Source organism: Amphiura filiformis, chromosome 11 (assembly GCF_039555335.1).
Source record: "Amphiura filiformis chromosome 11, Afil_fr2py, whole genome shotgun sequence".
Taxonomy (NCBI): Eukaryota; Metazoa; Echinodermata; class Ophiuroidea; order Amphilepidida; family Amphiuridae; genus Amphiura; species Amphiura filiformis.
In genome coordinates this window covers 58639526-58651278 of record NC_092638.1, presented here as the reverse complement: position 1 = coordinate 58651278, position 11753 = coordinate 58639526, and the positions used below count along the sequence as shown (strand labels likewise).

Here is an 11753-nt window from a genome sequence, read left to right as displayed (position 1 = left end):
AAGATAATGTCTAATTTGAATACGTCGATCATTATCTCGTGGAAGCAATTTGGAAAAAGTGTAAAATATATTTCAAAAGTGTCATTTCTGCATGTGTACGCGGCATTCAATCACGCGTGTTTTGTACATGAGAGCAGAAATGCTGACACACCGGTCACAGAACCCTGGGGGGGGTCACTCCCATTGTGGCCTGTACACCATCCGTGATAATAAAAACGCGTAAAAAGGGTAGTTTTTCGTGGGTAGGCACGGTACGCGCGTAACGCGTTTAGGGTGTCAAAAACATGAAATATTGGGAAAAAGGGTAGCAAAATTGCAATTGCTAATACGCGGAAATGAAATTTAGGGTATGAAATTTGACGCAAGGAATAAAATCCAACTTTAGGGTGTGAAAACACCTGTTTAGGGTATTATTTTAGCCAAGGTTTAAATCCTTGATTAGGGTTCTTTTCAAAAATTGATTATCGCGGATGGTGTACAGGCCACAATGGGAGTGACCCCTCCGGACACAGAACGTATCAAAACGTCACTATCTCGATGAAACAAAATGAGCTATTCCGTTTAAAATCCATACACCCCTGGTGGAAGACATGACCTTAATCTTCTACACAGGGAGAAGTGCGAATTTCAAATGGGGTTACTTTAATTTTTGGTGGCTCTATATGAAATTTACAACCCCTGTGTGGGAGATTGAAGGGCATGTTTTCCATAGGGGTGAGGATATTAAATAGAATAGCCAAATACTAATAGGTGTACAAGTTTATCATTAAAGTGATAATGCACGTTCTTATAATATTTTTCAAACCTGATTTTTTGGTATATTTGTAACGTTTACAAATACCCCAACTTACACTTAATTGGAATTAGCCAAATTTGTTGTGTTTGTAAGTCAACAGAGCAATTTGGACATAAAGTCGTAGTTATAACTTTATATCCCCCATAGAACTCTATATGAAACAACCAAAATAGCCCTTGTTATTTCAGTTTAAAATGGACAGAAACCCATCCTGACAGTATTAGGTGCTATACTATTTCAGCATTTTGGGTCAAGCATAAGGTAAAGGTAAAGGAGACGATCCTGTATAAACAGTGATCGGAGTGCCCATCTCTCTTTCTTTGGCGATTGGGCCAGACTCCTCCATGTAATGTTGCTATAGGGGATCGCTACACCTCCTCTACAGCGAGTCTGTTACCTTCCCAGCATTTAAGAATGCCGGTACCAATTTAAACACCTGGGTTGAGAGGAGTAATCGAGATAAAATGCCTTACTCAAGGGCACAACACGATGGCGTCGCCGGGGCTCGAACCCGCAACCTTCCGATTATGAGTCAGTGCCCGTTCCGCTAGGCCACCGTGCTCCTCACAAAGGTAAAGCATAACAAATTTAAAATTGGGCAGATATCGTAAATTATGTCTTTAATTGTAACATCTTCCTGCGACTAGCTTTATTTCTCCCTTCTCGTGTAAATCGTTCAATTTTTGAAACTCCTGAATAAAGTCATGTTCAGCAGTTTGGTATTGGAAGTCTGTATCTTCAGCGAAGTAATGATGTGATATGTGTTTACCGCTTGAGTCCTTCTGATATGGGTAAAATCCATAGAGAGTGACTTCTTGGCAAAATGTCTTGGCTATGGCAAACATGTTGAAGCCATTTGTAGCGTATCCATCAAGTCCCCATTTTCTGGATTATGAAAGAGATGTAAACAAAACAAATAAATAAATAAAAGTCAAGTTGGTTTGGAAAAATCAATTAGATGAGACTTGAACTCACAAAGCCTCATGCCCACACCCCACCCCTGTTTGTAAATACGTTCAAACGAGGACCTCGACTTTAGAAGGATCTAACCGAGGACTTACACACCCGTTTTTAATCGACACACCGTGGACCTCACGCAAACACACCAGGCAACTTACTATCCAACTGAGACCCGTCCTATACCCGCTATGGGGGACCTATCTTATATGCTATCTTATATGCATATTTACATCATTTACGTCATCCTGGGCATAGTTTCAAAACGAGGACGTCCTCGTTTGGAGGTGTGTCCTCGTTTTACGGTGTGTATCCATATGTAGGTCCTCGTTAGACGGCATTTACAAACGCAGTCAACACCACCCCACACACACACCCAACACACATATATACGGTATGTTTAGAGTTTGGGTTAATACGAATTATGAAGAAATATAAGCCAAAACAATACTAAGGAAATTGACCATAATCTTAATAATACACAGACTAGACATGCCCGGTGAGTGCAGCTTACTTTAATATAGTGCAGGGCAATACATACAAAAATTGTTTTCACCAATTGCTATGGTAATTTATCCTGTTACATCACTAATTCTACGGCAAATTAATACTAACCTTTCAAGAGATACAGGTTTGAAGCTGTACGCCATTCGAACTGGTAACTTATTCTTCTCTCTTATTGAATGCGCAATCTTTTTCAGTTCTTCCCTAACATATTTCTTCTTTGTAGATTTTGGAAACCATAGAAGTGAATCATTCAAATAACGCAATCTTTCTACAAAAGTTTGGTGATCTTTATTTCCTGGACCGGCAAGAGAAACGTACTTGTACAAGTCTTTTTGAGTCTCATAATTGAATGCTGTAAGATTGCATTTTGTACCGACGTCACGTGTATAGTTTTGTATGGGCTTTAAATTAGCGCGAATTACAAAATCATGTGCGTCAATATCCCGCCCACAATTACTGTTGAGTAGTATGCCGCTGTTGCCAACCACAGCACATGATTTGTGGTTGAAAACCGATGAGAATTGTTTGAAATATGGATCAATAGGACAATTGTTGAGATATAAATATTGATCTGGTTTCTTGTCCACATCTAAATATATTTGGGGATGGAAAAGTTGTCTAAAATGCATTTGTGTTGAAATGACATCTTGCTCGTAGGCTAGGATAGCCGTGTCAAGGTTCATACATTGATCAGTCGTGTTCCTGGTGAATAAAAAAGAGAAAAATAACTTTAGATACAAATAGATTCATCACAAAATACAGACAGCACGCTGAGGGGAGATAAACAACCAACGCAAAACGATTTTTAAAACGTTATAAATGTATTATAATTGGGTTTTAGTTTTGGTCAAAAACATTTTGCAAATAGCTTTTAAATGTCAGTTATTTCTAATCAATACCGGAGCATCTTTGCAGTTGCCAGATGAAGTCCAATGAGATTGGATGAAAATTCGCAAAATTCGTAAGTTATTCCAGTATTTTTTCATAATTCACCTTCCGTTTTCAGAATGTTGTTAAAACGTTTATTGATCGCGAAAGCGTGAGTAAAAAATCCAATTGGGAAGCTAACAAACAGAGGGAGTACGGTGACTGAAAATATCAGATGTGAAAATCTATCAATTGCACACAAATTAATACAAATCAGAGTTTTATGCTTAAATGTAATAGCCAGAGTATGCAAAATGGGCAAGTGGACTACGGAGAAGTCTAGCAGGTATGAAGGATATACAACAAAATATTTCATAAGCTTACCCTTTGCAAATATGTTTACATTCCACCCACACCTGTTCACCAGACTTGGTAAAACTCGAGCCATCTTCACCAGACGATACAAGTGATTCATCTGCACTCGATTCTACCTCACTACCGACGGCATTATTAGGTATCACTTTGTGGATGATATATCTCGCATGCTGAGGAAGGTCTGATGTTGCGAGAAAGTACTTGTTTAAAACATGTCCGGTGTATGACAAAATCAAGAAGAGGAACAGGCAAAACGCAAGGGTACGATTCCATCGACGAATTGCCATTGTAAAGTTGTCTTCATATTTTGTCATATTCAAATACAACAAATCCATTTATACCCTATACACTATTGCCTCAAATTTTTCTCCCAAGTAGTCTTTCAAGACATAAAACTTTTCACAAATTGTGGTCAATATGAAAGTTTACTTGTTAACACTCGTTGCCGCACCAGTGGAAGTGTTCACTTCATAAATCGGTCTAAGAACCCATTGCTGATGAACTATAGTTAATAACAAAGACCAGTCCACGGTACTAGTGTAGGCCAACATCCGCGGATAGTTCCATCAACAAGTTGCTGATCTATGGAAGCATTCCGTGGAATTCATCAGTCATTTTCTTAAAACTTTAATGTTTTGAACTGAAGTCGACAGCACTGTTCATCCGTGAATACTTCATTAACTCGTTGCCGAGAAACCATGATATCATTGTATATAGTCAATACCACAGATCACTTATTCTCTTTAACTTGATTTTTTCTAAAGGCATTTGAAGTCCACGGCATATTATTGTATGTTCATCAGCGGATAGTTCATCAACACGTTATTTACATAGTGTTGACTCTATTGTAGGTACAAGAAGAGCCTCGTAACAGATCCAGGTAGCAGTTACTCACAAACCAGCCTATCGAAATTGTCTATAGTTGCTAAATTTTGAATACTTACTTTCGACTTACAACTTGATCAAAGTCAAATCCAGTGCGTGTAATAATGAGTCAATTAATCCACGTTGCATGTATTGCATTCTCCTTTGTAATTAATTTGCTGTCTACGAAATACATCGGATAAATTCACACAAATAATATTAAATTAATGATTTAAAAACCTGGTTTTAGCAAACTCTTCTAAGCTATAACACAATCACACCAACGGCAGTGCACACGTTATGACTAATGCCTAATGGTGGCTGAATGTTTATTTAAGGTTACTTATTAAGTCTGTTTGTGTTTAGCAGAGATCCATTGACTGGGTCTCATAATAATTATTATACTGAACTTTGGACTTGACAAATAGCAAATAATAGTTGCAGCATGCAATATTTGAAACATGGTGTGCTGTATACATGTAGTATTTAGGGGTGTCGGATGTGTGTGTGTGGGGGGGGGGGGCGTGTATGATGCTTTGCTGTCTTGTGGCACTTAAAAATTCTTTGATTGGCGTAACATGAAAAAATTTAGGGTAGGTAGGTAGGGATTAAAAACATTTTTTAGTATATTCATGGACATTCTTTGTGATAAAAAGTTACCAATGCAACTTTTAAAGCCTCTAAATTGTGTTTGATAAAAGCCTTGGATCTATTTTCCTTTTTTTTTAAATTGGATTTTTATTTCCTTTTAATTAATTAATTAAATTATTTATTTATTTATTTATTTATTTATTAATTAATGATTTTTTTTTTTTTTTTTGCAACGCAAGAAAAAGTCTAGGTCGAGCCTAAATTTAGAGTAGGTCAGGTTACCCCAATCAGACAATTTTTTAGGCCTTACGTAAAAATATGCAATGTTAAAGCCATTAATATGCCTCTGTGATCTTTTTGTATAAATTTCATCAATTGTTCTCAAACCTGATTATTTAGCATAAGGTTTATATATATATATATATATAACAAGTTTACTTTACAAGTGACTAACTTTGGAATTTTAGAGTGCTCAAACCCATTACAGGTGAGCAATAGAAACAAATTCAAAGTATAGACCTCTGGCAAGGCAACCGTTACTTAAAGTTTCACGGAATACCCTCACTTACGATCATTGGGTAAACCGATCATCAGACGGATAGTTTGTCATGATTTCAAATTTACAGAAATGTTTATACGAGTATTTTCATTCTGTGGTGTCAAAATCATGACGAACCAAACCAACCAGAACAGTCTCTACTCCAAAAGTAGTCGAGAGTGCTCAACCACTAAAAATAGTGGGGGCGTATTATAACAAGTTTACTTTACAAGTGACTAACTTTGGAATTTTAGAGTGCTCAAACCCATTACAGGTGAGCAATAGAAACAAATTCAAAGTATAGACCTCTGGCAAGGCAACCGTTACTTAAAGTTTCACGGAATACCCTCACTTACGATCATTGGGTAAACCGATCATCAGACGGATAGTTTGTCATGATTTCAAATTTACAGAAATGTTTATACGAGTATATACATTCTGTGGTGTCAAAATCAAAATTCTATTGCTCACCTGTAATGGGTTTGAGCACTCCAAAATTCCAAAGTTAGTCACTTGTAAAGTAAACTTGTTATAATACGCCCCCACTATTTTTAGTGGTTGAGCACTCTCGACTACTTTTGGAGTAGAGACTGTTCTGGTTGGCTTGGTTCGTCATGATTTTGACACCACAGAATGTATATACTCGTATAAACATTTCTGTAAATTTGAAATCATGACAAACTATCCGTCTGATGATCGGTTTACCCAATGATCGTAAGTGAGGGTATTCCGTGAAACTTTAAGTAACGGTTGCCTTGCCAGAGGTCTATACTTTGAATTTGTTTCTATTGCTCACCTGTAATGGGTTTGAGCACTCTAAAATTCCAAAGTTAGTCACTTGTAAAGTAAACTTGTTATAATACGCCCCACTATTTTTAGTGGTTGAGCACTCTCGACTACTTTTGGAGTAGAGACTGTTCTGGTTGGCTTGGTTCGTCATGATTTTGACACCACATAATGTATATACTCGTATAAACATTTCTGTAAATTTGAAATCATGACAAACTATCCGTCTGATGATCGGTTTACCCAATGATCGTAAGTGAGGGTATTCCGTGAAACTTTAAGTAACGGTTGCCTTGCCAGAGGTCTATACTTTGAATTTGTTTATATATATATATATATATATATGTGTGTGTACATAATTCAAACTTACTCTATATTCCATCACATAGCTACCAACCGAATTCGTTGTGTTTGAAAGAAGACAGCTATTTAGCATTATCGTATCATGTTAATTACAGTTACGGACAAAAGTTTGGAATATTTTTCAGTTTTCACCTGCTTGCCATGACCTTGTTAACGCCTTGAACCCCGTGAGAACTACCTACCGATTGGGCAAAAAAAAATGCTACTCGTATGTCCAATTTTGAACCAATCAAGGAGAGTATTAAAAAGATATACAAAGCAAGTGTGACCATAAATAGTTTAAATCCTATAGTCATAATTGGCAATTGAAATGAGCATTTAAAGTTATCAATCAATCAGAAATGCTGTTAGATGACCAGTATAGTGTCCAGGATAACTCTATAATAACTACCTGAAAACATTTTAAAATCAATCTGAAAAAAAAAGGTATTCGCATGCTATAGGTTGTGATGATGAGCATGCGCATATATATATATGGGGGGGGGGCTTTGCTGGCGCTAGACCCCCGGTAAAAGCAAGGGGTGGCAAAAAGGAAGGACGGAAGAATATGAAGGGGCGGAAAATAATTATTAAAGAAAAAAGGGCGTTAAAATAGTAAAAATGTGAAAAAACTGTGAAAAACCCTTGTTTATAGTTGTTTGTTTGCTTTTTTTTGCTCTTCACATTTTCAAACCATCTGGAAAAAAGTTAGGTCAACCTTTTTGGGCTGTTGAATGAAATACAAAAATGTTCTTAAAACGTTTATTCAAAACGTTTTAATAACATTTAAATTTCGGGTTATATAAAGATCATGAATATATTTTTTTTAAAACGTTATATCATGTTATTATCAAATATTTTGGGCAAACATTTTTGGAAAATATTTCGGCAACAGTTAAATAACATTCTGATGGAAAGTTTTGCATCACGTTTTCAAAAATATTCTATGAATGTTATTATATTATACCCTTTATATAACCCGACATTTAAGGGTAGACGCGGTATTATTGGTCGAAGCAGTCAAAATATTGATTTTTATTATCTTAATCAATATATTATTTAAAAATAACACTTTGATGTTTTTTCAAAACACTGCAAAAGTTCATTCTACAAATCATATACTTTGAAAACTCTCTTGATTTATTTTTGTCAATGAGTTATGTACGTTTTACAAAAGTGTTCTTGTTTCAGCCCTCTTTACAGCATAAGTCAAGAACCATAGAACCTACAAAAGTATATGTGATATTTGAATTCCTCTACACACTCACTATGAAATGATCAATGCAATGTTTGCCAAAGCTCACTACCATTCGCAAGATGATGTGAACTACCAAATCACAACAGCTTAAAATAGTTGTTAACCTTAAACCTTTTCTGTAAAACATGTGTTTGATGGGAATAGTTATAATAATTTAACGGCTATATCAAAATGATTGGTACCCATCAAATTTGCTGTTTATTGAAAAGCCTACCTCTTCCAAATACAATAATAGTTACTCTTAAAATGTCCAGAATGTATAGTTTATGACTTGTTATACAATTAATCTACAAATTATTGTCAAACTCATACATTATAAATGAAAACTGATGGGTGCCGATCATTTTGATGCACCCTGTAACATGTCCTCAAATTCAATTCACATCAATTATAGACTAATGGGCCAGCAAACACACAAAAAATATTTTTTAAACCTTTATAAACACGTAATAAATGCGTTTTTGTTTTGGTCAAAACGTTTTAATAAAATGTCGGGTTATATAAATGTCATGAAAACACTATTAAAATGTTTGATATGAAAACATACTACAAAAACATTTTATTTTTTGTTGACAAACTATTTAGTCAATACTTTATGTTAGAATACATTATGTTAGAATGTTTTGCATCTAGTTTTTCAAATATGTTTTCTGAATGTTATTTTAACCCTGTATACCCTTTATAAAAACCGACATTTAAACATTATCTGTAAAAAGTTTAAGAACATTTGACTGAAAAAGAAGTAATGTAAGACATTGTAAATGTCCATCTCTTCATCCCAGATCAATTTTGAATCTATTTCATCAGTGTACTTCGGTTATATTTATAAATACGCTTTGATAAATACGCACGTGACCGCCTCCGCGCTGCCATAACAGCCTGTAGGCAGTAAGTCTCGAAGTGACCTTCTACATAGCGGGTGGTCTTCCTATACATTTGAATGAAAAGGCGGAACAACATGAAACTACTGTGCAGCAAAATTGTCAATTTTGTTCAGCTTTGTGATTATATTGTAAACGTTTCCGTCGTTGAATATTTTTTTCCGTCGTCTAATACTTTCAAAATGTAACATATAGGCCTACATGTATAGTACAAATTTATGACATTTACCTACATAGTTCCTATCTTTTTCTGTATAGTGGTCAATGCATGAGAAGTTGGTCACGCTTGCTGGTCTTGGTATGTCATGCCCATGAGTCACGTGCGTATTTATAAAAGCGCATTTATAAATATAACCGAAGTATACTGTTCATGTCAATTTGCTCATATCCGATAACTGGTAATTCCTAACACTGATTAGAAAGAACATGTTGGGTGGTTTAGAAAGGGCTTAGCTTTGCATGAAACCAAAGAAAGTGGCGTTTTTAGCTTGATGCAAATGACGACTGTACGGCCATTTATAAGTAATACAAGATCTATAAAATGACCCCATCACCATATAAACTAACTATGCTAATTGTGTGTACGATACTTCATATTCCAAGTCCCATTTCTTTGACGAATCGAGCGGATAAAACACATCGATGAATACCATCATCCCAGACCGCACAGTAACAACCAAAGGCGAGCTTTTAGACGATACTACGTTCACTTTATGTTCAGCTAAAATCACTAATTTATAAGTTGATCTGTTTATTTCATCATCACAAGACGCTTCTAAAACTATACCATCTGATGTTCGTCTTTCGTAGATAAACAGGTGCTTATTCAGACTAACTACTGTAGTCGCTGTACCAAACACTATTTGAGGATGTCGATGCCATTGTCTCATTGTAGTAGACTGATTGGATGGCGAGCAAACGCACAATGTAGGATCGACACCATCATCGCGGCATTCGTCATACGACCCATGGGAACTAGTGCGCAAGTAGTGAATCAGTTTTATAGAAGGTCCGGAGGATGAATTTGAAGCCACCTGGACGATAACATTGAATAAATCTTCCATTTGAGGAACATTTGACCCCGTTGGTAGATGGATTAGCATCTCGGTTTCGGTGAAATTCTATGACAAAGTGATAAAAAAATTAAAGCCATTATGTCCAGAAGACAAAGAATGCAAAATGCGGTAAATACTGTTTTCGTGTAGGATTAAAGCGCAGCTGTGGTTCGAATCTTCACACCTGGACGTTGCGCACTCATGAACTGTTCTTTGGCAATGCTTGCTATCCAAAGTAAGACACAGTATACATGGTTTAGTATCCTAATTTGAAGACCATATTTGGTAAATAAATCTTTTTCATAGACGCACTATTGAATCCTGCACATTATGACACCACATTATGACACGCAATTGAATCCAATGTGACCTCCAGAAGTGACACGCATTAGATTAGACGAAGATCCAGTTTTAAAAGTGACAAACTGCTGACAATGTACAGGCATTATGGACAATAACAGTGACCACACAAGATATTGATGGGATCAAAAGTACTTAAGGTGGTATTGGATGCATTTTCTAGAAATTAGGAAATGCTTTGAGCATGTTTTGAACAGGTTAATTAAGTAGAGCAAATCACACTGACCAATGTGCCTTTTGTTTGAAGCAAATCGGACATACGGTTTTCAAAATATATCAATTTATATTTTCTTTATATCTTATTGTTTTTATCAACTAGATTTCGCGGTTCTCGGGTTGGGGGGTTCTCGTGATAGGCCTATCTCTAATTACCCAACGCCCGTTACCCATAATACTTGTCCTGACCTTTCAAACTACTATACGATATACGTCTCTCAATGATTAAGACACAACTATCAACTCTGTTTTGTAGCTGTAACGCTTACTTCGGAACCTATAATCTGAAAACCCATCGTTCGCCTCTTCCAAACCCTCTCCTGCAACCACATCGGAGGACCCAAAAATACCCCGAAATTTTAGTAGTGTCTGGATGTAGGCCGTCAATTCAATCGGGAGAAATGTGAACGCAAACGGGTATGTTAATCATGTCTTTAAAATAGGCCTATTGGTCCGATGAGATGCACCTGTTAGTCACTGTAATGCTTTCCGATGCTCGCACTGCGCCCGTCGGTACTCCGCGCACTACGCGAGAGTGCACCGCACGCACGCGATACGCACCGCGCGCTCGCGTTATACGCACCGTGAGCACGCGTTAGCGAGCCACGAGCACGCGATAGCGCGCGGACAGAGGACGGACACGCCATAATTAGTATTAAGATAATCAATAAAGTTAATGAGCTAAAATGACAGGAGAAGCTCATTAACATATAATTTTTGCCACCCGATTCTACCATTAGTATACATTGGCTAATGCATACTAATAGATATTAGTATGCCTTGCTCATTGTCTTGTGATATATTTTGGTACCACACGAGAAACTAGTATTCGATGACCAATGTTTACTATACTATTTTGTTTATAACCCCCTCAACGGCATGTATAAAAAGCTGTTGGGAATGATTTAATATCCGAAAACCAGTAAAAACTTTAACTATACCCCTCATCGAATCAAAACGCCCAATTGGGCTTCTTTTAATAGGCCTACTAGTAAAATGTATGAATAATTTTTGCTGCCTCTTAGTCTGCGGCCACAGGTTGGTAGTACTAGTCCCGATGTAATTGCATTAACCAGTTTTATTGAAAAAATGGCTTATTTTTAAATATTTTGACTTTTAAAATTAAGCCGAATTTCGAGTTTGTTTTGCCGCATCATTATACATTAGTCTCGGACATAGAATCTAGCCTGGTCTATAACGGCGACAAGAACAGACTGTAAAGGAGACTACCGTATATTTCAGCCACCGAACACGTGTGGCTACCGAAGTAATTTAAAGGTTGTAAGGTCAAGGTCAAATATTCTAGATCAGCTTAAAATGTTTATATTAACCTATTCACAAAAAATGATGAATATTCATT

At 36.5% G+C, this 11753-nt stretch overlaps 2 protein-coding genes across 3 annotated transcripts in view; both read right to left on the bottom strand.

Annotated features, from left to right (window-relative positions):
- Nucleotides 1-1041: 1041 nt before the first annotated feature.
- LOC140164072 (CMP-N-acetylneuraminate-poly-alpha-2,8-sialyltransferase-like) lies at nt 1042-4179 on the bottom strand. Its single transcript, XM_072187328.1, has 3 exons — nt 3512-4179; nt 2369-2962; nt 1042-1681 (listed from the first exon to the last, which is right to left on the bottom strand). The coding sequence occupies exons 1-3, from the start codon at nt 3835-3837 to the stop codon at nt 1417-1419; spliced, it is 1185 nt and encodes a 394-aa protein (XP_072043429.1). The 5' UTR covers nt 3838-4179; the 3' UTR covers nt 1042-1416.
- A 3583-nt stretch (nt 4180-7762) lies between these two features.
- LOC140165076 (uncharacterized) overlaps nt 7763-11753 on the bottom strand; it is a 92507-nt gene continuing 88516 nt past the window's right edge. For both annotated transcript variants that reach the window (XM_072188500.1, XM_072188499.1), the window contains exon 7: nt 7763-9883. In XM_072188500.1, the coding sequence (XP_072044601.1) occupies nt 9329-9883 (555 nt within the window). In that variant the 3' untranslated portion in view covers nt 7763-9328. The remainder of the gene's footprint in view (nt 9884-11753) is intronic.

Coding starts and splice junctions, on each gene's coding strand:
- LOC140164072 (XM_072187328.1), bottom strand. CDS start 3,837: ATGGATTTGTTGTATTTGAATATGACAAAATATGAAGACAACTTTACA. Junction 2,963..3,511: donor TGTAAACATATTTGCAAAGG/GTAAGCTTATGA, acceptor TTTATTCACCAG/GAACACGACTGATCAATGTA. Junction 1,682..2,368: donor AAACCTGTATCTCTTGAAAG/GTTAGTATTAAT, acceptor TTCATAATCCAG/AAAATGGGGACTTGATGGAT.